The sequence below is a fragment of the Mus musculus genome, chromosome 10 (assembly GCF_000001635.26).
Source record: "Mus musculus strain C57BL/6J chromosome 10, GRCm38.p6 C57BL/6J".
Lineage (NCBI taxonomy): Eukaryota > Metazoa > Chordata > Mammalia > Rodentia > Muridae > Mus > Mus musculus.
The window spans coordinates 79,927,043-79,955,018 of NC_000076.6; the positions used below are offsets into that span (position 1 = coordinate 79,927,043).

General features: G+C 55.9%; 1 protein-coding gene across 5 annotated transcripts; it reads left to right on the forward strand.

Moving 5' to 3' along the window:
- Arid3a (AT rich interactive domain 3A (BRIGHT-like)) lies at positions 1-27,976 on the forward strand. Of its 5 annotated transcripts, none has more exons than NM_007880.4 (9): positions 1-214; positions 3,593-4,246; positions 4,724-5,036; positions 19,443-19,515; positions 21,818-22,001; positions 22,323-22,570; positions 23,586-23,882; positions 24,206-24,304; positions 24,698-27,976. In NM_007880.4, the coding sequence occupies exons 2-9, from the start codon at positions 3,852-3,854 to the stop codon at positions 24,892-24,894; spliced, it is 1,806 nt and encodes a 601-aa protein (NP_031906.1). In that variant the 5' UTR covers positions 1-214; positions 3,593-3,851; the 3' UTR covers positions 24,895-27,976. The 5 variants fall into 5 exon arrangements, with proteins under 5 accessions (NP_031906.1, NP_001275555.1, NP_001275554.1 ...); NM_001288626.1 differs by having other exon boundaries at positions 23,592-23,882; NM_001288625.1 differs by lacking the exon at positions 1-214 and adding an exon at positions 299-358.

The window sequence follows — 27,976 nt, forward strand, 5'->3', positions numbered from 1 at the left end:
ATTATCATTTAAAGGGGCCGCGACCTGAAGTTTTCCGTCCACTCTGTGGCGGCTCTCCGGCTCCCCTCCACCTCCTCCCACCGTGGACGTCCTCAGATTGAGTTGGAGAAGGGGGACCCCGGTGTGGTGTCCTGGGAAAGCTTGGAAAGGGGGACCCTGGAGAGACACCCACCACCTCCTCCTGCGTCCCCGGGGCTGCTGAATCACCGGCGAGGTATTTGCATCTGAGAGCAATTTGTCACACGGCGATTCGTCTGCTGGGTGGGGGAGGGGCGGGGCGGGGGGCCCGGTCGCGCGCGGAGACCTCGTCCCTATCCGATCCAGACGGATGGAGATGTAGACGCGGCCTGGAGACTCGGTGAGGCGGGTGACCCCGAAGCCAGGAGCGTGCACTGGGCACCAGGGGGAGGCCAAGGGGGAGAGAGGCCACCGGAGGCCACCAGCAGGCTGGACTCTGGGCTGGGCTCCGGGCACCGGGGCATGCGCCCCCCGGGCCACCCCGGGCGGTAAGGCCTTTTGCAGCGCGGCTCTAGCGATCTCTCCTAAAGGTGGCAGCGTAGGGCACCCTGGAAACCGACAATTGCGGGGTCTCCAAAGTTAGGCAAAGACGCGCGCGTAGAGGGGTGCAGGGCTGAGTATGCGACTTGACGGATCAGAGTTGGGGTGGCTGTTGCGGTTGTAGATCTTGGAGACCTTCATCCGGTACACGAGTGCGCGGGGGTCGCGAGTGCGCGCTGTCCCCTGGCGGAAGGAAACGGACCCGGGGTGTGTGTGTCTGTGTATGTGCGCGCGCGCAGAGGACTGGGGGCTGCGCTCTGGGAACATGGTTTTGCTTTTTCTTATTAATTAAAAAAGATGTTTGGAGATAGGATCTTACTGTGTAGTACGGGCTGACTTAGAACTCGAGTTAAAGCTCAGACTAGCCTGAAACTCGAGGCCATCCCCCTGCCGCAGCTTTCCTTCCCAAGTGCTTGGGAAAATCCCAGGCCGGGCGCGCCACCACGCCCCGGTACCTACAGTTCTTTTTCTCTTCCAAACCTGTGTCCAGCGGGGTCCGCCCATCTCCCCCCCCCCATTTCGTTCCCTAGCTCCAGTGTACTACTGGGACTGGGGTCTCCACTTGCCCCGCGGGGTGCGCCCATCCAGATCCCTCCGGTAGGGTCCCCTGCCCCCCCCCCCCCGACACAAAAGAGGGAGCAGGAAGCGCGGAGTGCGCGCGTGTGTGTCAACTCGCAGCGGGTTTGTCAAATATCTTCCGTTTTTTACGACTTGGGCAGCAGGGTCACCCCCCCTCCCCAGCTCGCTCTTTCCAAGAAGCCTTTGAAATACCGACTCCACTGGGGGGGTTGTTTGTTTGTTTTTTTGTTGTTGTTTTACATTTGTCCTCTGACTGGGGTGTGTTTTTGCACACGTCTCCTGGGGGGGCACAGTGCCTTCTTTCCCAGCCCCCTCCCCAGCTCCTGCCCTTCCCCCTCCACCTCCCTTGGAGGAGAGAGGGGCCCCTTTCGCCACCCTCGGGCCCTGGCCTTGCACAACTCCAAATAACCGTGTTTTGCAAGGCCTGGCCGAGCTAGTGACCTCTCTCTCTCTCTCTCTCTCTCTCTCTCTCTCTCTCTCTCTCTCTCTCTCTCTCTCTCTTCCCTCTCTCCCTCTCCCCCTCCCTCTCTCCCTCCCTCCCTCCCTCCTTCCCTCCCTCTCTCTCTCTCTCTCTCTCTCTCTCTCTCTCTCTCTCTCTCTCTCTCTCTCTCTCTCTGACCTGAGGCTTGGAGGTGGTGGGGGGACTAGGGTGTGGCTCTGGGTCTCTTCCCCACTGCAGCCAGATCCCCCTTCCACAAACACCAGCTACCAGTTCCTAGTAGATCTTTCTGAGAATGCCATAAATTGAGGGTGGGGGCCAAGGACAAAGGGCTGGGGGAGGGGTCTATAAGGATGGGCAACGTTGGCTCAGGGTACCGGTACCTCTAGAGGGTGGGGGATGTCCAGGCCTGACCTAGGGGCAGCTTTGGGGTTTCCATCTGTGTCCCTCCAGGGCTACCAGCCCCACCAGTGGAGGCCTACCCTGTTCCCCTCCCCCACCCTCCACCAGGAAGGGTCATTAAACCAAACAGACCTGGGTGGGGGGACGGGAGGCTGGGAGAGGGGCTTCCTCTAGCTTTTTCCTCATGCCTTCCCCCACCCCACCCTCAAAGAGGGGGCGTCGCTTTCAGCATTTCCGTGGGGGGGGGGTTTGTGCTCAGCGGGGTGGGGGAAGGGCGATGGATCAAGCCAGATAGTGTCCAGAAATGTCCCCTCCAGCAGTTCTTGAGTCTGGTGGACCAGGGTGACCAGCAGCCACAGGGTGTGGAGGGACTGAGTGTTGAGGCCACTCATGTGTCCAGGCCTCCAAGGTTTCTCTTTCTTGGGAAGCCTAGGCTGAAAGGGGTGACCCTTGGCATTCTTTTCCTTTGGGGCCACCCACCTGCCAGAATTCTGCTGAAAGTGTGGGGTTTGGGGTGACCCCAAAGGAAAAGGAAGGGGTCTAGGGAAGGGGACATTAGACGTCCTCATTCTCCTTGAAGATCTAGAGAGTCCTGAACTGCAGAGGTCTCCTTAGGCAGGGGAGCAGATGACCAGGATGTCTGTTGAAAACAACAGCCAGGAGTTGTCTGCCTTCTTCACACACTGGGTTGTTGGGGTCACTCCCAGGGGTTCTGTACGCAAAGACTTTTGAGGTTCAGGCTAGACAGAGGATGGCCTGTCAGATTTTCTGTCTGCAAGGTGGACTAAACTCTCCCCTTGAGCCATGGTCCCTTGATTTCAGGCCATTTGAGTGTTGCTGGGCACTGTCCACTCTCTTATTGGTGGCTTATGGGGGGGGGGAGTGTCGAGTTATGGCCTGGAGCCAGGTGGGACCTGGATCCTGGTGCTGGCTGAAAGGACACCAGGGCTTCTGGCAGGGACACATGCTGTATTCTGGGACATTTCCCTCCTTGGAGCTTTATAACCTAGTGACGGCAGACTGTGCCCTCTGCAAAGCCTTGAGCAGCACTGGACACTCGGGTGATGCCTGCATGGTGCGCTGCTGTTCCCGAGTGTGACACACGGTGGGCACTTGTACCACACTAGTGGCACACCAAGGCCCTAAGGCCAGCTGAGGGACATCTGAGAAGGCAACATGTGAATGGGCACACATGTCTAGGGCTCCTAGACGGCGACTGTGTAATCTTGGCCAGGGGTCCCAGGGCCTCTCGGGGCCAAGCAACATCTAGAACTTAGAACCAGAATCCAGAACCCAGAGGGACTGTGGAGTCTAGAAGAGGGGGGTACGACCAATAAGAAAGCAAGAACACCAGGCCCCTCCCCCACAGCTCTTCTTATGGGACAATCACCCAAGGTGTCCCTGGTGGACCTGACCAGAGGGGACCCAGAGATTCCCTTAGTGTCCACTGCAGTGATCCTGGTCCCGAGGAACCTGCAGACCGGCAGATGGGGGTGCCAGCCCTGAGCAGGTGTGACCAATTCTCCCATCAGCTTTTGCTGTAGCCTTCTGGGGAAGGATGTGTCACTGGGGCGCAGGTGGAGTCTGACCTCATCTCTTGCTGTGTTCCCCCAGGAGTCTGCAGGTGCTTGAATGAGCCCAACACCAGTCTCTGCCCCTGGGTGCCTGACGTAACAAGGATCCCACTGGTGGCTCCTGGCATGCCCCACTAGCCTTCAGCCTGAGTTGGCAGCCCCTGTCTCTGCCAGCCGCCACCCTGCACTGTTCCGGCTCCCCCGAGGTCCCCACGCTGCAGTGCGGCCAAGACCCTTCCCCGCAGGGGCCACCCCCACCAACTGCCCCTGGTGCCCGGGGTGGCCCGGCCCGCAGGGCCATGAAGCTGCAGGCTGTGATGGAGACTCTCATTCAGAGGCAGCAGCGTGCCCGGCAGGAACTGGAGGCTCGGCAGGCTCCACCACCCCCACCACCTGAGCCCACTGGAGTCCGGGCACGGACCACCATGACAGATGAGGACAGGGAGCCTGAGAATGCCCGGATGCATAGGACTCAGATGGCCGCACTGGCTGCCATGCGAGCTGCTGCTGCCGGCTTGGGACATCCGTCCTCTCCCGGGGGCTCTGAGGATGGGCCTCCCATCTCTGGGGATGAAGACACAGCCCGGGAAGGGACTCTGAGTTCACCTGCCCTGCATGGAAGTGTCCTGGAGGGAGCAGGACACGCTGAGGGAGATAGGCATTTGATGGACGTGGGCTCTGATGATGATGACACGTGAGTGTTAGGGTCGGGTGAGCAGCATCTGAAAACTGAAAGCCAGTGAGGGTCACTGAGGGGACGCTGCATGTCTGAGCAATTCCTTAGGTCTATCATACTGGTATCCTGAGATTCAGTGAGCCCTGGGGTTATGCCAAATGCTGCCAGGACATTAGGCTAAGGTGTTGTGGGGGAGGAGGGACAAGTTTGGATAGAACGTGACTGAGGAGTGGGCTGGAAACTTGACAGTGAGCCTAGCACTGGGAGCTGGGAGCCTCATGTGCAAAGATCCTGGGGCATGAACCTTTGAGAAGATGTTTTGGGGCCCCTTATAGGAGCTTGTTCAGAGGTGAAGTAAGATGTGGACAGGGACCTACTTGGTGCCCTGAGAGGCCTTGTGGCTGCTCATCTCATTTGCAGAGGGAGAAACTGATGTGGGGCAAGCTGGTGCCTGGCTCTCTTCCTGACTAGCGGGTGCTCTTGTGTCCATTCCAGGAAGTCCAAGTGGGAAGAGCAAGAGCTGGAAGAACTGGGGGAGGAGGAAGAGGAGGAGGAAGAGGAAGATGACTTTGAAGAAGAGGAGGAGGAAGAAGAAGGCCTGGGCCCCCCAGAGTCTGCCAGCCTGGGCACTGCAGGCCTGTTCACCCGCAAGGCCCCGCCCGCCCAGGCTTTCCGTGGAGACGGTGGTCCCAGGATGCTGAGTGGCCCTGAGCGTCTGGGACCTGGCCCAGCCCACCCCAGTCATATGGCATCCCAGATGCCACCACCGGACCATGGGGACTGGACCTTTGAGGAGCAGTTCAAACAGGTAGGCCATGTACTTGGGTCTGGTCCCTTGGGGGCCTTTGATCACCCGTACAGACCCCAGGCGTTCTGACTTGGGCACTGGGGACCCTGGAAAGGCTCTGCTTAGACCCTGTGTGAGTTTTAACTCGGAATAATGTGGAACTCTGCCGGGTCCTCTCCGGGAGAGAACCAGTTTGTGCGTGTCGGGGGGATGGCTCAGTGGGTAAAGTTCTCGATGTGCAAATGAGGACTAAGCTCGATCCTCAGCTGTGCTGTGTGCTTTTGCAATGCTGGTGTTGGGAGATGGAGGCAGGAGGATCCCTGGGGTTCACTGGCCGTGTAGCCTAGTGGTCAGTGAGAGATCCTGCCTCAGAACCTAAGTAAGGTAGAGAGGAAGGCGCCCGGCTCTGGCTCACCGCGCTCTTATGCATACAAGTGCAGGTGGCTTGGTGCCCTGAGACCAGGGTGTGGAGTCAGCCCTGGAGAACCTGTATGGTTTGAGTAGCATGTGCTGTGGGCTGCAGTGTCCAGAGGGCTAGGGTCCCATGGCAGTGCTGGTCCGGTGTGGTGCCCAAGAGCACTTGGTTTCCACAGAATTGTGAATGTGCAGGAGCCAGCAGGAGCCAGAGCCTGGAGGCTTGCAGCGGACAGTTCCAGGGGTGCTGGATTGGTTCCAAGGGTGCTGGTGTTGGTGGACCAAACGGGGGGCAGGGGGGGGAGACTGTGGGACCTCCACACAGGCTTCCTGGGCCTGGGAGGGGCATGGAGGAAGCTCAGAGTGCCCTAGCTCTTCCCTGCAGGCGGCCAAGCTGGAGGAAGTGGCCAGCAGGGAGCCTTTGAAGTCAGCAGGCCGATGGAAACCAGATGGTTGGCCTGCAGGCTGGGGCCTGCATTCCAGCTTGGCCAGCTGGCCCAGCCGACCCCTGGGTGTGTGGCCGGGGAGGAAACTGGCTCCCGGGCTGGCTCCAGGGCCAAGTCTTGTGTGGGCTACGAGGTGGCCCTAGAGGTGACTGAGGACTCACGAAGCTCTCTCAGTGACAGAGCTGGTCAGAATAGCTTCAGGGGGCACCTGAGCTCTGCTTTTGGGTGGGGTCTGAGGAACAGGCCTGAGGGGTCCCCTTCAGAGACCCCTTCCAGCTGAAGCAGAAGACTGGAGATGGGCATTCCTGGGAAGCCATTGAGCTGAGGCACCGAGAGGGCTCAGGTTGGGTTAAGATTATGGTACTTGTGGGGCAGGGCTCAGTCAATACCCTATTCTGGCGGCACAGTCACGCAAAGGCCCTGGGGCACAAAGAATAGTTTCGAGGAACGGAGAAGAGGCTAACCCTCTGTGCCCTTGTGGGACCTGCTGAGACAGGGCCTGGGCTGGGTGGGGCGGCCTCACCTCCTGTCTCTGCTTCTCGCCCTGGCTTGCTTAGATGTGTGTTGGGCAGCCTGCCAGCTGACCTGTCAAATGGACGTCACTGCTCCTGGGTGTGACCCAGTCCCACCCTAGGCCCAGAGGTGGCTGTGGGCTTCAGGACTGGTCCCCCAACTCCCCCAGGAGATTCTCAGTAAACACACTGCACACAAACGTCTCTGTGCTTGGCTGGGCTGTGTTGGCTCCACCTGCTGTGTGCCTCAGTCTCCCTGGCCTAGAGGCAGCCTGGGCTAGCCCAGAGGCAGCCTGGGCCATTATGAAATGCATTTTACTTAAGGAGTTGATGGGCCTGTTGCCCAGTCAGGGTCTTGAGCTGTGAGTTCCCAAGGTCTGTGTGTTCATTGGCGTAGCCGCGTCGAGGGCAGGTTACACACTTTTTCCTGATTTGCTTACTGCCTGGCATTTAGCTCCCTGCAAACCCTAGTGCCAAGCAAGTTAGACATCTCTGTCCCACTATGTCACAGCTGGCCCAGGGACTAAGACTAGCCTGAGACTGCCATTTACGGTCAGAGATCCGTGGGTGTCCCCTGTGCATGCTGACAGACCCCAATGTTCCACGCTGGCTAGGCATTTAAGGGCGGCAGGCCCCTAGTGCAGTGAAACAAAGGAGGGCAGAGAGAGCCATTGTCAGGACTGTCCTGGGGATATCCTGGGCAGGGTCAGAGGTCATGTAGAGACACAGGCCTGCGAGGGAGTTTTTATGTGCAGCTGGAGACAGGGAAACTGAGGAAGTAGCATGCTCCCTGTGTTACAGGCCAACTGGTCCCATTAGAAACAAGACGGGGTGGATTTGGGGATGGTGTTAGCAGAAGCTGGCCTGGGACTCTTTTACCACGTCTTTGTGGACGGTTCCACGTGCCACCCTGCTGGCCTGGCACCTGTGCTGTCTGTGTCAATAGTGGTCCAGCCAGCCCCACAGATGTCAGCCCCAGGCCCGGCCTGTGTTGACTCTGGCGTCTGCCCCACTCCTTTCCTGGCACGTGGCGGTGCTGGCTGGCCGGCCACTTGGCACTGTCTCTGTTTCTTCCTTCCCAGTCTTGGCCACGGCTGGCTTCCACCAGCTGAGCCTAGACAGCTGGGATCCACCCTGGGCTGTGGGTCTAGGGAGGGGACACGGGGGTGAGGTCAGTGGCTGTGATTAGGATCTGGGTCTCCTGGCATTGGACGCACATCCTGTAGCTTTCCTGTCCCCATGTGACCACACCCGGGCTCACAGCGGCTGGGCTGTGATTTCTCAAGCTGGCAGTCTTTCGTGGAGTTTTTGTTGATTCTCTGAGACAGGCTTTCTCTATTGTAGCCCTGGCTGTCCTAAACTCTGTAGACTAGGCTGGCCTTGAATTCACAGAGATCTGCCTGCCTGCCTCCCTCCCACCCCCCACCCCCCACCCCCCAGTGCTGGGATTAAAGGTGAGAGTCATCATGTCCAGGTGGTGGTGGTGGTGGTGGTGGTGGTTGTTGTTGTTGTTGTTGTTGTTGTTGTTGTTGTTGGAGACTGGCTCTTGCTGTGAAGTGAAGGGTGCTCTCCTGCCTCAGCCTCTTGAGTCCTGGTATGATGGGCACACACCAGTGTACCTGGCTTTTAGCTCACTCACAGATCCAAATTTATGGCCAAATGAAATAAGTGTGAAGTTCAAAATGTCCCAGTTCATCTGTCTCCACCCGCACAGCCCGGTCACTTGTCAACTACATAGTTCCCAGCATTTATGCCCCTGTTCTGGGCACTTCCTGTGGCAGAGACCCACTGCACAGGGTCTCTCACTGAGCACAGAGTCCTTGAGGCTCTGCTGTGTGCCCTGTCAGAGTCCCTGTGGTTCAGTGGTGTGTGGGCGGACTACTGCACATCTGCTGCATGCGCGCTGGACGCTGGGCTGTTCCCACATTTTGGCTCTCCTGCTTCTTTCTGTCTTTGGCTTCCATGGGTTCGTTCTGTTCCTCTTGGGCGTGTGCCTGCAGTGAAATTGCTAGGTAGACCGGTAATCTGGTAAGTACCTATTAGGAGTTCTGTGGACAGCAGCGGGCTGTCTGCGTTCCCCACGTGCGGGGTGTGGGGAGGGCCCTGTTCCTCCACATTCGTCACCTGCCCTCCGTTCCCGTGGAACCCAAGCCTGACCTCCGGCATCCTAGTGTGTGCCTGTCACCCTCAGCACCAGAGAAGTTGAGGCAGGAGCATTAATAAATTCAGGGCCAACTTTGAGACTCTTGGTTCCCGCCCAGGCAGACCCGTATTCACCTTTCATCAGCGCCTGAGAGTTAGAAGCAGGGGATCATGAGTCCACACCTGAGCTCTGTACCGAGTCCCGTCCCAAAGCACCTATTGGGAAAACAAGTTAATGGGCTCCGTACGCCATCTATAAGGAAGGGATTGTGGAGGGAAACTGAGGCACAGGATGGCCATAGCCCCATGCAGGAAAGACTCGTTGCCTCCAGCCCTCTTCAGATTCTGGCCCAGGGTGGATAGAAAGAACCTGGTGACAGGGTTTTAGAGAAAGCCTGCGGCAGCCTCGTCAACCTCCCCTTTCCTCACAGAAGCAATGAGCCCCTGGCAGATCAGGGGTACGCATCCCACATCCTTCTCACAGGTACAGCTCAGGACCTGGTGCTGTAGCCCAGGCTGCCTCAGAACTCTTCCATTTCCTCTGAAAGCTAGGGTCCCAAGCACACCCCCCCCCGCCTTTTTCCTGGCCCTTTAAAAATGTTTGTTTTTTACGTTTACTTATTTGTTTGCTGTGGACAGGGGCACGTGTGTCACAGGCTCCGTGGAGGTCAGAGAACAACTGAGGTAGTCGTTCTCTTCTTCCTTCCTTCTGGGTCTGGGAATGGGGATTGAACTCAGGTCTCAGGACTTGGCTGCAAGCTCCTTTACCCTCTGAACCATCTTGGCCCCTCTCCCTAAAGTCTACTTTTAAGTCCAGGACACTGGGCAGCATTCCAGGAGAGAGGGAAACGGAGTGTCCAGGGAGGCCTCTGGCCTGAGGGCAGCCTCTGTGATTTTTTTTCCTCCCCCCTCCTCCCTCATACAAGGAAATGGACAGGGAGCCAGGTGTTAGAGGTGGGAGCTTTGGGAGGGGCTGACAGGTCCGTTTGCAGTCCTCACGTGTCCTTGTGCCTGTCGCATGCCTTGTCTGCCCCAGGCAAAACTTTCATGGCTGCTGATAGTGATAGTTTCTACCACTGGTCCCTCAAACATGCTCTGTTTCTCCTGCTGTAAATGACACTGTGAGCCTCTGGGGCCACGTCGTCGGGTGAGGACTGGGGAGGAGTGGGCAGATTGTTCCCTGTCCTGCCTAGGGGACACAGCAGTAGGGGCGTTGTAGAGCATGTAAGAGTCCACTGACAGGCAAGAACGGCAGGGTCTACTTCTTAGACATTCTAGAACATTCTAGGAAACCAGCGTTTAGCCTTGGTGTGACAGTGGATTTGGAGCCAAGGACTGGAGAGGCCAGAAAGTGAAGGGCAGGCTAACGTTTTCCAACGCGAAGGGTGTGCCTGGCAGACCCAGGCTGTCTGGGTGATGGCGGGGAGGTCAGACTCCAGGTTCTGCTGGTGACAGCGTCACTGTCTGGGGCATGTTTGTCTCTGGGCTGCCAGCCAGTTTTGGCGGCCAGCTCCAACCCCAGAGTCTTCCTGGGGCTCAGGAGTCCCCGTGCCGGAGAGTCGGGGACTGGAGGTGTTGGGAAGCCCCTGGGCAACCTCATCAAAGTCGCTGTGGCTCCTGGCACCGAGCCAGCGAGCTGTGGCAGGCACAGGAGGGTGCCTGCCCGCCAGCCCTGGCACCGCGCCCCGACCCGTGCCAACCCCCAGGAACTACGCTGAGTCAGCCGGAAGAACCTTATCTGGTCCCTGTGCCGCCAACTCGGCCACCAGGTCACTGCCGCCAGCCGGGCTCCCCACCCTGTGACCCGCTGCCAAGCTCTGCCCCGCCCCACGCTTTCTAATAACACACGCCATGGCAGAGGGAGCAGTGTCCCAAGAGCTGCCGGCCCTGAGGGTGTGGTGGCCGCATCCACAATGGACAAGGGACTCGACAGTGATGAGCCTGGTGGGCGGCTGCCACGGCTTCTGTGACTGTGGCTGCAGGGACCCAGGGCCACACAGCAGATCTCCCAGCGTCCTTGTGCCTGTTGGGGATGTGTGTTTGTGTGTACCTTCTGCATGTTGTGTGTCTATATGTCCATGTGTATGTCTGTACGAGCATGTGTGTGTGTTGTGTATGGGTGGTATGTCTGCATGTTGTGTGTCTTTGTGTCTGTCTATGTGTCTGTGTGTGTGTGTCATGTGTCTGTATGTCTGTGTATGATGTGTCTATGTGTCTATGTGTGGTGTATGTGTGTCTCTGTGTGGTGTGTCTATGTGCCTGTGTGTGTGCATGTGTGTCTGATTGTCTATGAGTGTATCTGTATGTGTGTGTACATTTCATAGGTGAGGTACATGTCTACCCTGCTCTGAGAACAGTGAAGTGGTGAGGTTCACTGTCACCTTACAGGTCACAGGTCATGTGGTCCTGGACACACGGGTCAGCTGCTGCCCACGTGGCCTGTATTGGCTGGGCTAAGGCAGTGTCTGTGGTAACCAAGGTACAAATAGAACCAGTGCTGGGTCTTGTAACCCAGGCTAGCCCCAGGCAGGGCTCTGCCTGACACCCGCCTCAGTTTCCCTACTTGCCACAAAGGCCTGTTTTCAGGGGACTTGTCAACTCATGTAAACAGTCATTCTCAGCCAGTGGGGGGTTGTTGGCCGTAGCAGACATGTCACTTGGAAAGCCAGCTCAGTGTGGCCCCTGCTGGCTGTCAAGCATGACCAAGCTTATCCAGCCTTAAACCTGCTCAGGAAGAGCCTGGTGCTGCCTGGTGGGTGGCACCAATGGGGTGGCCACGGCCCGCCCCTTCCTGGCTCGCCTGGCTGCGCACAGCCAGGGGACAATTGGGGGTCACAGGGTTAAACGGTAACTAATGTGTCCATTGAAGGGCCTGGTCTGGGGACACAGCCTTGCCCCGTGGTCAGGGCCAAGCCAGGGTCTGTGGGTCCTTGCGGGGGTGGGTGGTGGGCTGGTGGGGTCAGCCACCCAGATACTCCTGGAGACTGCTTCCCATCACAGACTCAAATGTGTTGGAGACCAGGCTCTGTTGGACCTGCATGGTGCCTGCCACTCAGAGTAGGAGCTGTGGCAGGCCCCACGCCAGAGCCCTGTGGGACCACAGGCTCAGGAGGCGGAGGCAGGAGGATTGCCATTTTGAGCTGGGCTACACAGTGCTTCTCATAAAACCACAGACAAGGGAGCTGGGGCTGGGGCTGGGGCTGGGGCTGGGGCTGAGTGGATGGCGCACTCACTGGGCATGCTCACACCTCTCATCCCAGCCCGGAGGTGGAGGTGGAGGTCAGGGAGTTGGAGTTGAGTCTGGATCTCAGATTTTTGCTGCTGCTCCCGAGATGACTAAATGTCAGGAGCAGACTCTCTGGGCCCTTCATAAGCTCCATCCATCTCATGTGTGTTTTGAATCCTGGTCAGGCCTTCCTTCCATGAGCGTTAGTGGAACACCTACTGTATACTGTAGAGTCACATTCAAGAACCCTGAAGTAAGGTGGCCCATGCCTTTAATCCCAGCACATGGGAGGCAAAAGCAGGTCTTTCTCTTGAGTTTGAGGCCAGCCTGGTCTCCATAGCCAGCTCCTGGACAGTCAGGGCTATGAAGAGAGACCCTGTCTACAAACGCAAGAGACCCCTGCTATAGGAGACCCTGTGGGGTGCACTGGGGCAGGCAGGTGGGGTAAGCCAGTCTGCATCACTGTCTCCATGGGGTGAGGTCCTGTCTGGGGGAGATGGGTGTGTCTTCATGGCTGGCTGGAGGGTACCAGCTCTGTTCCCAGCCATGTCCATCCAGTCTGGGTGCATCTGTGGCTTTGTGTGTAGCAGGAGGAGGGGGCCAATCTAGAGCTGAAGGCTGGGCCCAGGATGTTGCCATATGGGGGCCAAGTTATAGAAGACTGATATTTTCCAGTCACCCAGGGGGCGTATTGGGGGGAGGGGTGTTCCTCACCCGCCATCTTGTCTGCCTATCCACCCATCCCTTCTGTCTCCAAGGCCACGTCCTCCCCAACCTACCGCTCACCCACTTCTTCCTCCCAGCCTCAGTTTCCCCCTCCGTGAAACTGGGCCGCTGTCACTTGGTCAGGATCTTGTTGATGAGTGTTTGTCTGCCTCCATCCCGCTCCATAGCATGTAGGATGGCAGCTGTATTTATCTGGGTTCACCTGCTCTGTTGCTAATGCATGACAGGAACTCCCTGCTGCAGGAGGTGGACATTTGGAGCCACCACATTAGGCTCGATTCCACCTGCCCTTAGCTCACAGTATGGGTACCCTCCAGCTGGACCTCTAGATGAAGGGTGGGACCCCATTTCTGTCTTAGGACACAAGCTTCAGTCTGTCTAGATCCTTTGTTGCAGCTAACGTAAGGGATACCAGACCCCAGGTCATGTCCTGATAATCCAGTGTGACAGCCAGGTTCACACTGGTCAACAGGGAAGTCCCTTCTGGAATTTCAGAGGCTAGACAGGAATACAGCTGGAGAAGCCCATGATGGCAGGATTCTAAGCAGGGGCTCCACTCTGACCACGCCCCCAGCCCCTCATTGGGGGATTCTAGGTAGGGCTCCACCTCAAACCAAGCCCCCAACACACACATGAGCGTAGATGCTATTCTGGACTTTTGGGATCCTTCTGCCTTTACCTCCTCTGTACCTGGGATCAGCAAGTTGCACCACTGAGCTTGGCTTCTGACCCTTGGACCGTCGGCCCACAGTGCCAGGCCCTTCACTGGTCTCTGTGAGGTTCCACGGAGTCTCTGGAGGGCTCCATGGTGGATCTTGCTCAGTCTCCTTTGCTTTTGACATATTGGGCTTCTGTGGGGCTTAGGGAGTCACCTTGGCTTTTCCACGCAAACTTCTTTGCACTTTCTGACAGGTGTCTCTGTCTTAGCCGTTGCCTGTATGTTCATTCCAGGGCTGCCCAACCCTTGTGCCTCAGTTTCCCAGTTGTAAAGCAAGCTTGCACCGAGCAGTTTTGTTCCCCCACCTGGCCATCTCTCTTGGGCTTGACCTTTGCTGGGCACAAGTGTCTTGTCATTCTCCTGGAAGCTATGAGGACAACCTCCTTCCTTCGCAGGAAATGAGACTGAGGTTCCAAGGTGGCTCCTGATCAAACCTCTGACCAAACCTATCATCTACTCAGGAGAAAAAGTTAGGTTGGAGGTCTGCAGTTCCCCTGCAGCCGGGAACCCAGAGGCCAGCTTCTTCAGCAGCCACTCCTGTGGTCCCAAATGGTCATTTCGGAAGGGCTATTAATATCTTCCTCGTGGGTGAGGCAGCCAGCGTGCTGAGGGGAGAGGGGCCAACCTCTGCAGGAGGCAGCTGAACAGACAGATGTTTGACCCAGCCCAGAATCACTTCCCCAATTTCCTAAGCGCCAGAGTTGGCCCCCCCAGTGCCCACAGAGCTGACAGGAAATGAAAGAGCCGGGTGGCCAGCTTGGAGGGGAAGCCCCTAGCCCTCAGGTGCACCCTGAGGCCACCATGTGCCCAGAAGAGCCCAAAGAGAGCCGGGGCAGCACATTCATGATGCCCTTGCTGTATGCAGAGTGCCAGGGATGGCTCTTCTCCCTCACTGAACGTGGTGCTCCATCTCTCCGAGATTAATTTCTGGGAAGAGACCAAATGTCTTGGACCCATTTTAGGTTGCTCCTCAACCCTGACCACGCCCCCAGCCCCTCACTGGGAGATTCCGGGGATGAGGGCTATACCCCTGTTTTACATCCCAGGTCCTGTCTTTTCATTTTGAGAGGGAGTCCCTCCAAGTTACCCAGGGTTGCCTTGAACTTGTGTCCCCCTGCCTTGGTCTTCTGCATAGCTGGGAGAGTTCTTCCCAGCTGCTGGCCTGGTCCTTGTGTCTGGTTGTAGTGTACCTGTGATGTATCATCCGCCTCAAGGGCTCAATAATGTCTGCAACACTCCCTGGATTTCCAAATATGAAAGTAACAACCCCAGACCTGCGCCTTGACACCCCTGTGCCCCGGCCGCTGTGACCCTATGCTGGTGGAGGGAGCACGAGCCGGTGCCCACCCATCCAGTTGCCATCTCTGTGGCCCTGACTCTCCTGGCCTCTTGATGCTGGGATGGAACTCAAATTTGTTTTGAGACAGGGTCTCCCTGTGTAGCCTGGGCTGGGCTGGTCGGGAAGTCATAGCCATCCCCCTGCCTTTCCCTCCCCGAGTGTAGGTTGATAGATGTGCACTGCCACACCCTGGGTTCCCATGGAAAATGATCAGTCAAGTGCCCAGCTGGTCCTTGATGCTCTGTTACTCACAGGTCACCTCTGCCTTAATTTCCCCAAGTGAAGAATGGGTCCAGGTGAATCTCGACCACTTGCCAGAGGCAGGATGAAATGGGCGTGTCTGCCCAGGAGAGTTCAGACTTCCCCCACAGAGCTGAGTCACTTGGTGCCCAAGGCCTCGCTGCAGTGGGAAAAGGGCTTATATGAAGGACCAGGGAGTGCAAAGGCCCTGGGGCCCGGAGCTGTAAAGACACCCAGAAGGCCGGGATGGACAGGCATGGTCTCTTCAGGAGAAGAGACTCCAGTGACGGAGGATAGCAGGACCTGTCTGGCAGGAGAGGGGAGACATCTGGCCCAGTTCTGAAGCTTACAGAGCTCCGAGGCCCTCGTCTCTGGGCAGCCAGGAGAAGGAAGCGTCCTAATGGTATTGGGAGGAGAATCACAGCCATTGTATGTAGGTGTTTTTATAAAGATTGTTGGGGTCATGTCTCAGCCAAAGCCCAAAAGGCACAAAATCGTCAAGATCTTCAAAGAATATGGTGAGGATAAAGGCTCTAGCAGCCCAGAGACAGGTAGAGAATAAGACACTGGAATATTACTAAGCCATGAACAGGATTGATGCTCCAGTACACTCTACAGTGTGGAGGGAGCTGAGGACATGGGGCTCAGGAGAGACCCAGACACAGAAGGCCACACGGTGTGGGAAAAGGCCCCAAACAGCCCAGCACAGAGCTCAGAAGTGGATATAGGAGTGTCAGAGGCTGCAGAAAGGATGGCGTGACTGATTGTGACTGGTTGTGCAGATTGGGTTTCTTGTTGCGTGGTGGAATGTTCTGGAAGTACATAGAGGAATTTGGTTGTAGGTGATCTGAGATTTATATGCATGACTTCAAAAAAAAAAAAAAAAAAGTCTGGGCAATGGTGGTGCACGCCAGTAATTCCAGCACTCGAGAGGCAGAGGCCAGCCTGGGCTATACAGAGAAACCCTGTCTCAAAAACAACAAAAAACAAAAACAGGAAGAAAAGAGTAGTAGTCAGTGCTCTGAACCCCTGAGCTGTGGCTGCAGCCCGTTTGTTTTCTTGACCAAGGGTTTCTCTGTAGCCCTGGCTGTCCTGAAACTCACTCTGTAGACCAGGCTGGCCTCCAGCTCACAGAGTGTCTCCAGAGTGCTGGAACTGAAGATGTGTGCCTCAATCTGGTCAAAGAAAGCCCTTTTAGGAACTCCTTACAGAGCGTGGACATGCACTGGGAGACTCTGTTTATTCAGTTATTCCTACCAAGCAAGCAGCAACTCTCCAGGGCCTTCAAGGTCCCTGTGTCTCCAGATGGCTTTTCTGGGTTCCCCTGATCATGGAGTGGGGTGGGAGTGGGGCTGCTGACTCAAATCTGATCACTAAGGAGGAAAACAGCCTGAGTTCCCACAGCAGGTGCCACTGTGCCTTTAAAAAGTATCCCCAGCCAGGTGGATGGGGTGGCTGTCACCACTGGGGAGAGGAATGGGACAGAAGGCCAACCTGGGCTACATGAATCTCTACCTCAAAATAAATAAACAAATAAGTAAAACCAAAAATGGTCCCATCTGCCAGGCATACACTGCCTTTCAGAGGGTTCTGGAGCCTGGGGGGTAAGCTGGGCGTCGAACTTAGACCAGAGTCAGTCTCTGTATGCCTGCTGTTCCCCAAACTGAGGGAGTATAGGGAGTGTCCATGCTCCCTACTCAAATGTCTTCGATCCTGGGGTCCACCCTGCCTGGCACCTGTCCCAGGTGGGGCCCTGTGGACTTTGGAGTCCTGGGGAGCCGGTAGGGGACCTGGACTGCCACAACCTGGGGGACAAAGGTTTTCTCAGGGGCCCCACACATGCATGCATGTGCGCGCACACACACACACACACACACACACACACACACACACACACCACAGAGCAGTCTTTTTTTTTTTAAACGGCTGGGAACAGCCAGGGCCCCTCAGCTCTGAGGACACCGCCCTGGGCCCCTGTGGGAACGGCCCTGGTCGCCCAGGTGTGGTCAGAACAGAAACCTACAGATGGGATGTGACCGTAGGCAGCTGGGCCCCAGGGCCAGCCAGGTCTGGAAGGGTGGGTGCTGGCTCAGGCCTGTCATCTCAGCTCTCAGGAGACAGATGCAAGAGGGTTGCCATGATATCCAGGTTAGACCCTGTGTCAGGACACACACACACACACACACACACACACACACACACACACACCAGTCAAAAATTCTTGTACAGGAAAAGACAAAACTCTGCCAACAAAGGCTTCCCTCTTAGGAGCGGAGGGAGACAGCCCCAAGTGAGCCAGACTGTACAGCAGGCGACATTTTCTTACTCCCAAGGAACTGTTTTTAGATGGCTGTGAAGAAGTGGTAAAGAGAGGGAGGCAGTGTGCATCTAGTAAGTGCCTGCTGGATGCCTCTGTCCCAGCCCATGCTTCCACGACTTAAAGCCAGTTGGCAGCTGAGGTGAAGTGGTTGGGGTGTGGGGGGGATAGGACCACAGCATGGGAATGAACGCCGACCGCAAAGGCCTGAGAAGCTGTGCATATTTAATAAACGTTTATTAGACACATGCTGTGTGCTCTGTCCGGTTCCAGACAAGAAAAACAGGTCAAAACCTGTCACGGTGCCGGGCTTACAACTAGACGGGGAATCTGGACACTGTCCCCAGAGCCAGGTCTCCAGGGTGGGACACGTCCTCCCAGAGGGCAGCCAGAAGGAGGGCCAGGTCCCCATAAAGCCAGGGCTTTTACAGCCTGTCTTTGTTGCTGACCCGACCCTCCCCCAACAGGCAGCTAGGGGATCCCTGTGGGTCCCCATTTATGGCTTTGAATTGATGTCCTGTCCCTGTAGGCATAGGTCCTTTGGCATCTCTTATTGAAAAGACATTGATGGTGCCTTCCAGGTGAGGCAGCTGCTCACTGTGGCTGAGTCTCAGTTTCCCATCCCCAAAGGCCACCACTCAGGACAGAACTATGGTGGCTGTTATTTTGAGACAGGGTCTCATGTGGCCCGGGCTAGCCTTTACCTCTTGAGTCCTGGAATGACAGGGGCTCCTCACCCAGATGCCTGGTTTATGAGGTGCTGGGAGTGGAACCCACAGCCTGGGAGCCGGGAGCTCCGCCCATGGAGCCACACCCTCAGGCAGCCGCCCTCCTGTCTTCTGCTTTGCTTTTTCCTTCTTTTCTTTGATTGGTTTTTCAAGACAGGGTCTCTCTGTGAACTTGCTCTGTAGACCAGGCTGGCCTCAAACCCCCAAATCCACCTGCCTCTGGCTCCCTGAGTGCTGGAATTAAAGGCCTGTGCCACCACAACCTGGCTTGCTTTTAAATGGAGATAGGGACACTGGGGAAGAAAGCTCTAGTCGCTGGCTTGTGGAGGGGCCAAGCCCATGAGGGTGAACCCTGAAGAGGTGCCAGGACCAGGAAAGCGTCCTAGGGTTCTGGCCATTGCTGTTGGGCTGAGGGCCTCAAGCCCTCCCGTGGTAGGTTCCTTACTGCCTCTCCAGTGTCGGAGGCTCTAGCAAAACAATCCCCTGGTCACAAGTCCCCATCCTCTGTCTGCCCATCTGTGCCACACTGCACACACCCAGGTGGCCTGGAAAATCAAGTTGCAGTATGAGGCACTTATTAGGCACTTGCTGTATACCAGACACACGCACCCATGGGTCCATGCTCTCTTGTGCTGTGTGCTCCTCACAAGAGAAGGCAGAACCCCCTTGGGCCGATGTGGAGGGCCCCAGCTGGCCCTGGGTGCTTGTGTGTGGCACCCAGCGGGCCCTGCAAGGCCCCACACCCTTCAGGCAGTCTGGCGAGGGAGAGCAGGCCTCCCTGGACTTAGGAATGCGGGCCGGCCAGTCTGGCGCTGGCTGGCCCAGGGTGGGGTGCAGACAGAGCTGGGCAGCTGGGCAGCTAGCTGACAGCTGGGCCACCCGGGGCAGAGGCCTGGGCTCCTAACGCCCTTCTAGGAGGGCAGTCTATCCCATCCACGGTCTCCATCAGACAGACAGAGAAAATGGCTGTGTTGGGGGTGTACGTTCATGGTGCCTGTTGGAAGGATGATCTGGCCCCAGCTGCCCGCACAGAGGCTTCCACCAAGCTTTTGGAGACCAAATGATGGCTTCTGCAGACCCAGGTGTAATTGGTAGTTTCTAGGCCCCCCACTGTCCAGCCAGCTGCATTCCCGGAGGTTAATTTGAAGCCTGGTATTCAGCGGAGCATTCTAATTATCTCCGCCCCACTTCCCTCTGCTCTGCTCAGCCAGTGAGTCCCAATGCCCACAGGCACGGGGACATGGTCCTGTGACAGCCGCCCTGCATCACCCCCACCATCAACCACCACAGCCTGGGTGGGCAGAAGGTCACTCAGTCACTCCACACAGGAGACAAGAGGAAGGAGTGCCTCCCCCCCCCCCCCCCCCCCCCGACCCATGAGTTGGCAAACAGTAGATGACTTAATGGGCGTGTGGGATAATGCCCAGAGCTCCCAACCCTGGGAGAGGTAGGGAGGACCCTTCCTGGAGGCATTGGTTAGTGACCTCTAGATGTGGTAGAGGGGTCCCCACATTGTCTGCAGCTTGGGGTGTGTGTGGTTGGCTGAGCTCCTGTTGCTGTCCCCCTGAGGTGGGGACGTGTCTCTCCCACCCGCCGACCCATCCCTCCTTTGCCCACAGCTCTATGAACTGGATGCGGACCCCAAGAGGAAAGAGTTCCTGGATGACCTTTTCAGCTTCATGCAGAAGCGGGGTGAGTACCTCCCGGGGCAGAAGGGGGAAGCAAGTCAGTTTCCCGTGAGTGAGTGCTCCCCAAACTCTGTGACTGTCCCCAGCTCCACCTCTAGGGCCTCAGGTGGACCAGGGACAAACCCCCCTACCCCGGCCCAAACTCTCTCCCTGGAGGGTAGGACAGGCTGGGTCTGGGTCATTACAATCCCCTTGTTTTAGGGGAGGAAACTGAGGCCCAAGGAGGGTCTGGGCCTCAGCCATGCAGCAGGAAGGGGTGGAGGGGGCCTGAGGCCAGCCCTGGGCCATCGCTGGGGCCCAGCTTCTGTAAACACAGGCTTGCAGGCCTGCCCACCGGAAGGCAAAGAAGAAGGGGTACTGTGGCCTCCTGATCCTGTGGCCCAGCCCAGTGGCCTCTCAGTTAACCCTTCCATGTCGGGGTGTGGTCTGAAGATCCCTGTGGGTGTGAGGAAGCTCCTGAGCTATCCACAGGGCCCAGCCTCTCTGGGTCCAGCCCTGCTGACCTTCATGTGGCCGGAGAGATCTCCCCTCCCCGCCTTATCGTGCATCCCCACCTGCCCCAGCCCTGCACCCAGCAGGAGGCCTCCAGCTGCCTCTCTGCCACAGAACTGACCATCCCAGTCACCACCCCACCATAATGGGGTCAGCAAAGCCAGGGACCTCAATGCTTTAATGTAGCCACTGACCACAAAGAGCCGTGAAAACCCAAATCTAACCCTGCCTCCCTCACCCAGCCAAACCAACCAACTCCTCTCTATCCCTCAGAGCCCCACAACACGGCCGCCTTGGAGACTTTGTTCTGAGGTCTTTGGTAATTAGGAGCTGGGATTCAAACCACCATTCCTCACCCTGTCAGCACAGCCTATTGCCCACGGGCTCCCCCTTGGGAGAGAAAAATGGCCTCGCCCCCTTGTATCAGAAAGCAGAGACCTTGAGACAGATTTCTCTCAGAATTCTCTGGAGATGGGAAATGGGGGGGGTTGTCCTGCCTGTGCCCCTCCACTGTCCCCCACCCTTCCTTATCCCGGCCCCAGCCCTCTATCGGGTCCTGACTATATAAACTTCCTCCCCCACCAGCAGAGGCTGGCCTGCCCACCTCCTGGTCTCCCTCTAGGACTGAGCTGTGATTGACTGGGGGGGTGGGTTGGAAACCCACCTCCCAATGGCCACCCTGGGCTCTCCCTGACTCACACCGGGAGGTTCTGCTACTTGTGAGAGGCAAGAGGTGGCTAAGATAGGGAAGGGTCTCCCAGTGCTGCCTCGCTGGGGTGGTGGAGTCTGGCCGCAGGTAAGGCAGGCCCCAGAGCATCCAGTTCAGTACAGAAGGCTATCGATCACCAGTTGTCAGTGTTCTTCATTGAGCACCTGCTGTATGCATGGCTGGGCTATGAGGGCCCTTCCTAAGCAGGCAGGCAGGGAAGACCTCTTGGGCCTACAATTTCACAGATGAGAGTTAGAGTCCAGGAAAGGCTGGGCTCTGAGTAGACCTGGAGCATAAAACGCAAAACCTCTTAGAGTCTAGATGGGCACAAAGGTGTAAGGGTCCTGTCTGCAGCAGGCTTGGGAAATGGAGGTGAAGTTTTGAGAGATGAAGAGGCCAGGGAGTCACCAGGTACAGAATGGATGCTCCTGTTTTTTTTTTTTTGTTTTTTTTTTTTGTTTTTTGTTTTTTCCCAGAGACAGGGTTTCTCTGTGTAGCCCTGGCTGTCCTGGAACTCACTCTTTAGACCAGGCTGGCCTCGAACTCAGAAATCCGCCTGCCTCTGCCACCAGAGTGCTGGGATTAAAGGTGTGCACCACCACGCCCGGCGCTCCTGCTTTTAAAACTGAAAAAAATCCTCTTAGCAGAGCCTTCCCCGCCCCCCACCAAAGCCTGCCACACTCTGGGGATGGCTGAGGAGGGACAGAGGCTGAGGCAGGAAGGGCTCTGGGGATGTTCTGTGGTTGTTTGGCAACGACTGTGGTTGGAAACCTGGAGTGGGAATATCCAGGTCCCCAGAGTCTCCTGTGTGTCCCCGGAATGGCTGCTGGCCTCTCTCTCCTAACCCCCTCCCGGGCCCAATGAGCAGGGGCTTCTCTTGGGGTAACTGAGGTGAGCAGGGGTGTTGCCCGAGGATGCTGCTGCTCTAGAAAGGTTGGGGAGCACATGCGTGTGGCCGCACAGGGTGGGGTGACACATGGAGCCCTGCAGAGCCCCGGATAAAGTGACCCAGGATGGCTACAGTGCCAGCACCCCTCCTTCCTGATTCTGGCTGGCTTCAGCTATGCCTGCCCTCAACAGCCCCACCCTACCCCATGTCCCACAGGCACTCCAGTGAACCGGATCCCCATCATGGCGAAGCAGGTCCTCGACCTGTTCATGTTGTATGTGCTGGTGACCGAGAAGGGCGGCCTGGTAGAGGTTATCAACAAGAAACTGTGGAGGGAGATCACCAAGGGGCTCAACCTGCCTACCTCCATCACCAGTGCTGCCTTCACACTTCGGACACAGTGAGTGCCAAGGCTGCACCGCCTCGTCCTGGGATAGACTACCACCTCCTCCCTCAGATAGCCCACTGCCTACCACCTCCTCCTGAGATAGTACAGCCCCTACCACCTCCTCCTGAGATAGCCTATCACCACCTCCTTCCTCAGATAGCACAACACCTCCTGAGATAGCACACCACCTCCTTCTGAGATAGCCCACCACCTACCTACTCCTGCGGTAGCCCACCTCATTCTTAGATAACCCACCACCTCTTCCTCCCTGAGCTTGGGGCGGGATGACACTCCCTTAGTTGTCTCAGTGCCATCTTGTCTCCCTGTCCACAGGTACATGAAGTATCTTTACCCCTATGAGTGTGAGAGGCGAGGCCTGAGCAGCCCCAACGAGCTCCAGGCCGCCATAGACAGCAATCGCAGGGAGGGCAGGCGCCAGAGCTTCGGTGGCTCACTCTTTGCCTACTCACCCAGTGGAGCCCACAGCATGCTGCCCTCACCCAAGCTACCGGTGACTCCCCTGGGCCTCGCTGCCAGCACCAATGGCAGTTCCATCACCCCAGCGCCCAAGATCAAGAAAGGTGACTCATGTGAGGGGAGGGGGTGACCCTTTTATTTCTCTGGGCAACGGTGATAAACCCACGTTAGTATGAAAGAGTTCTCTTTATCCCTGACTGTTCCTGAGGCATCCAAGAGCAGGCAATTCCTGGTCTTCCATCCCCTGTCTACAGCAGAAAGACGTCAGTAAGCAGGCAGTCTTCATTCCCCAGTTCTTTGCTAAGGCAGACATGCCTCATGTGTGACCCATCAGCTTCTGCTTGCAGAGTATATTATAATTGAGTTCTGGTTTTCACGTCTACACCAGGACAGACATTACTAACTGAGCATCGTACCCCTTTCTAAACCCAGCACTGCTAATCAGTCATAGCGTCGGTCTCTGATGCATGGCAAATATTACTAACTTGTCACTTCTGTGTCCTTCTAAGCTGTGGAGACCTTTGACACATACCAGACCCTCCAGACATGTCATGACACTCTGACCCTTGAACCACCCTGAGTCTAATGCTGAGCCACTCATTAATCCTTTCTGAGTTTGGCTTATGTATCAGGTGGGAAGGTGCCTGAGCTTTGTGAAGTTGTTGGGAAGTATCCTATCCTGTGTAGGAAGCCCCCAGCAAGCATAAAGCCCAGGTCCACATGTTCTCAATAAGAATGTTCCCACTTGGGTAAGACAGTCTTGTCTACAGAGGCTTTGAATTCTTCCGAACACATACTTAATGCTGAGGCGGGGTAGCTCAGTGGGTAGAGTACTTGCCTAGTGTGCCCTGGTACCATGCCAACACCATATAAGTGAGGTGTGGTGATGCACATCGGTTTATCTGTCATCCCAGCAATTGGGAGGCGTTACCAGTAGTTCAAAGACATCCTTAGCTACAAAAGTGAGTTTGAAGCCAGCCTGGGCTACATGAGAATCTCAAAAAAACAAAACACCTAAGCAAAATCCCCCGGGGAGTGTCTGTTTCTAGTCACTTTGTTGGTAATAAAGCCAGCTCTCCCCCAGGTCCCTCCTTACCACCTGCTCTTCTGTCTGTCTAGAGGAAGACTCGGCCATCCCCATCACAGTCCCAGGCCGCCTACCTGTATCTTTGGCAGGCCACCCTGTTGTCGCAGCCCAGGCTGCGGCGGTGCAAGCTGCGGCAGCCCAAGCAGCCGTTGCGGCCCAGGCAGCCGCCCTGGAGCAACTCCGGGAGAAGCTGGAATCCACAGAGCCTCCAGAAAAGAAGATGGCCCTAGTGGCCGATGAGCAACAGCGACTCATGCAGCGAGCTGTGCAGCAGAGCTTCCTGGCCATGACAGCCCAGCTGCCCATGAACATCCGCATCAACAGCCAAGGTACGAGGAGCTCAGAGCCCTCCTTTCCCTGTGTGTGCCAGGCACATCAGTCAGACGACGGTGGGGGGGAGGCAGGGGGGGTGTCGCACATGGTGGTCTATACCTGCTGTCCGCTATAGGTTGAAGTTGAAGAAGGAAGAGGGTGAGTAAATCCAGGGCTAACTTGAGCTACATAAAGATGCCTGTTCATAAAAACAAGTAACAAATAAATGAAGTAACCCCTCCAAAAACTTGGAAAAGGCCTTCTAGAGGAGGTAGACAGGAAGCAAGCCACTCCCCCAGGTGGACCTCTAACCGGTATGGTGGATCTCTTGCTCCTATAGCCTCTGAGAGCCGCCAGGACTCAGCCGTGAGTCTCACCAGTGCCAACGGGAGCAACAGTATTAGCATGTCCGTGGAGATGAATGGTATTGTATACACAGGTAAGGCCCAGGGGTCCCTCCCACCTCTGCCCACTTGCCCACCCCGGGAGAAGGAGTCACTCTCAGCTTTATCTCGGAGCTGGGGAAAGGGGCCGTGCAGAGGTCAGAGGACCACTTGTGGGAGTCCATTTTCTTCTTTTACCCTAGGTCCTGGTGATGCAACTCAGGGCACCCGACTTGACAGCAAGCAGCTTTGCCCACTGAGCTGTCTGGCCAGTTCGCTTATTTGGCTCCATTGGCAGACAGGGTCTTGCCAGTGCACTCTGGCTGGTCTTGCATTGGCATCACACTAGTGATCCTCCTGCCTCAGCCCCCCGAATTGCTAGGATCACAGGCTTGTGCCCTTGAAAAGCCCAGCCCTGTGACACGACCCTCCCTTTGCCTTTGTCCCAGGTGTGTTGTTCGCTCAGCCACCACCTCCTACAGCACCTTCCGCCCCCGGCAAAGGGGGCGTCAGCAGCATCGGTACCAACACCACCACGGGCAGCCGGACAGGAGCCAGTGGCAGCACTGTCAGCGGCGGCCAGGTGGGGCTGCCGGGGGTGTCTACACCCACCATGTCTTCTACCTCAAACAACTCCTTGCCTTAAAGGAAACCAAGTTGCATGGCTGCCCACCTGCCACAGGGACCACACGGCCACACAGGGGAACCTGGGACGTCAGAAGAATCCCAGTGGGCCGGTAGATTCCCAAGGAGCCACACTGACGCCAAAAAAGAGAGAGAGAGAGAGAAAGAGAGAGAGAGAGAGAGAAAGAAAGAAAGAATATATATATATATATATATATATATACATATATAGAAAGATAGATAGATGGAGAAACAGATTTAATAAATCAGGGCAAAGCAAAGAACACTTGAATCTCTCAGGTTTCGGAGACTCCAAGAAATGGATTTGATGAGGGCCACCAAGGCAACCTCGAAGCCGAAGGAGGTCCCCTTTCCAGAGGCTTCCACGGGGTTTTGCTTGAGCAGCCCATTCAAGCACGTCTGTTTACCTCATGAATCCCGGCACTGCGTGTTCACAATTTTTTGTTTTGTTTTTGTTTTTTTTTTCTTTTTTTGTTCCTTGGTCTTTAGCCATAGTTCCTTTTGGAAAAACCAACCTTGGAAGCTATGAATTTTTCTTTTCTTTTTAAAACAAGATCTCCGCATTCAGAACGCAATTTTAAAAAAGGGTTTGGGGTTTCTGATTTTGTAAATATTCTATTTTATTCTTGAGGGCAGGGATTGGATCTTAGGAAGAATCTATCTGTATATCTATATATTTGTGTTCATTCAGGGAAACAGACTTTTTTTAAAAAAAGAGAAAAGCAAAATACCAGCCATGGTCGGTCCCCACCCTTGTCACCCCAGAGCCCTTGCGTGTCCTGCAGTGCCCCTGGCTCAGCTAGGAGATGCTGGCTTTCAGCAGTTTCCACAGTTCGGTCAGGCTGGCCCTGCCCACTGGCTCCATCATTCAGGAACCTGGATTGCTTACCCAGGACACAGAATGTTCTAGAAACGGGTAGGGGAGCCATGGAGTGCAGTGGCCTCCTGTGCCTCAGGGATGACAGTGCTGGATTCTCTTTGCCTGGATAGGTTGCTTTCAAGAGACAGATGCAACAACGGGCCTAGCTCAGGGCAAGGACTAGACTTGAGTCACAGCCTCCTGTGTTCCATCTCTCTTCCTCTTTGTCACTCCCCTTGCTGGGACAACACCTGAATGTGACAGTAGTCAACCGGGAAGGATCCTGCTGTCTCTTCCATAGGAGCCAAACTAGGCATGGCGGCACACCCTGTCATCCCAGCTCTTAGGAGGATGAGGCAGGGGGATGGAGAGAGTTCAAGGTCATCCTTGGCTACATATAGAGGCTGAGGCCAGCCTGAGCTACTTGAAACCCTATCTCAAAGAAGCAAAATAAGACCAGGCTGGGTAGTGGCACATACTTTTAATCCCAGCACTCTGCGAGTAGACCAGCCTGGTCTTACAGTTAATTTCAGGCTGCCCAGGGCTACACAGTGAAATCCTGTCAAACAACAACAACAAAACCAAAAAACGTTGATTCCTTTTGGCTGGAGCTGCATACATACTCTCTGCTGGACGGAGGAACCTGTCCTGGACTCAGCCTGGTCTCCATTCCCAAGTGGGCAGTGCTGGGTTCTCCTGGAAGAGGAGTGGGGCATATGCAGACCTGGGAGCTGGGACCTGCTTGTTCCTCAGCCCCAGGAGCCATGAACCCCCAAGTGTATGCTATGGGGATCGGGCCCTCTTTTGTCCTGTCTCAGGTTGTCAACACACCCCTTCCATCCTTCCAGGAGGGGGTGCCGCCTATTTGGAGGGGAGGGAGATCTCAACTTTTCCTTCTGGAAGCTTCTGCCTGCCCCGTTTTGGGGCCACTGTCTTAGCCGCACAATCATTCCTGGTCAAGGGTGTTGAGGGGTCCTTGTCCCTTCTGACAACCCTGTCCAAAGTCCACCTCCATGGGTAACTGGCTCAGGGATATAGCAGCCAGCCTCCTGTGTCCCTAGTGGGGTCTATCTGAGGGGGTCACCTTGGTGGGCACATGCAAGGCAAGTTTCTTTCTACCTCAGGTCTTTTGATGCCAAAAAGAAAAAGAAATGCGCCCAGGTCACCCACTTGTCTGGTCACCTTCTCAATGCCCATGGTGGGAACTTGGTGTCCACTTGTATCTCAGGCTCTGTGAGTGACCAGAAGCGCCAGATCCTAACTCAGGGGACCTTGCCCCCCATGGCTCTGTGACTGTAGTGGGGTGCCCCCTGCTGGGCATACTCAGCAGCCCTTCTTGGTCCTGTCTGTGCCTCAGTTGCCCCATTAGGCCTTCGCATGGGGTTCAGTTGGCACCCATGCAGACTGGAGTGGGGTCAGAGCTGGGGTCGTTACTGTCCACCTGGTACCTCAGGGCTTGGCGTGGGGCAGGTGAGACACCCAAACTCAGGGCAAAGGGTGGAGGGGCAGGCACAGGCTGCTTCTAGAACCTTCCTGGTCACCCTTACGCAGGCCACCAGGCTGTGTGTCTGTCTGTCTGTCCAGCTGCAGTGGGTGGGTAGGGATGGGGTTTGGGGACAGCTGGGTTAATGATTTCTGAGGGTTATGCATCTGTACAGTCTATTTTTTTTTCTTTCATTTTAATCATTTTTACACACTTTGGGTTTTTTTTTCCCCCACCTCCACATAATTTTGGCTTTTGTGGATTTTATTTTTCCTTCTGGGTAAATGTGAGCTGGGCTGTTTTGTTAGGAACAGGGGAATTTTTGTTTCTTGGGGGTGGGAAGGGCTTGTCCGACAGCCTGGGGGTTGCACACAAACTCAGGTAAAAGTGAAAAAATAAATAAGTGGATTTTAAAAAAATTAAATTAAAAAAAAGAAAAAAAAAAGAAAAAACTGTTTTCTACCTCTGGTCAGGCCCCTGTGGTCAGTTCCCGCCCAGGCTGTGGCCTGAGGCCCACAATGGTCACAGCTGTGCGGAATATTCAGGAAAATTCAGCTATTAACAGGAAAACTCAGACAACAATGGGGTAAGGTGTGATTTTTGAAATTTTTAAAAAGAAACACTGAAAGTTTACATTTTATGACCTTATTGTGGATTGTATTTAAACCTCAGAAATATTTAACGGGCTTGTAACCCTGTAAATCAGTGATATTAAAGAGTTGAGACACTTCTGTGAAAGAA

What these genes read in the sequence shown, in the direction of transcription:
- Arid3a (NM_007880.4), top strand. Translation starts at nt 3,852, where the DNA reads ATGAAGCTGCAGGCTGTGATGGAGACTCTCATTCAGAGGCAGCAGCGT. An exon ending in GCCTTCACACTTCGGACACA is followed by an intron (nt 22,002 to 22,322) that starts GTGAGTGCCAAG and finishes CCCTGTCCACAG; the next exon opens with GTACATGAAGTATCTTTACC. An exon ending in CATCCGCATCAACAGCCAAG is followed by an intron (nt 23,883 to 24,205) that starts GTACGAGGAGCT and finishes TTGCTCCTATAG; the next exon opens with CCTCTGAGAGCCGCCAGGAC.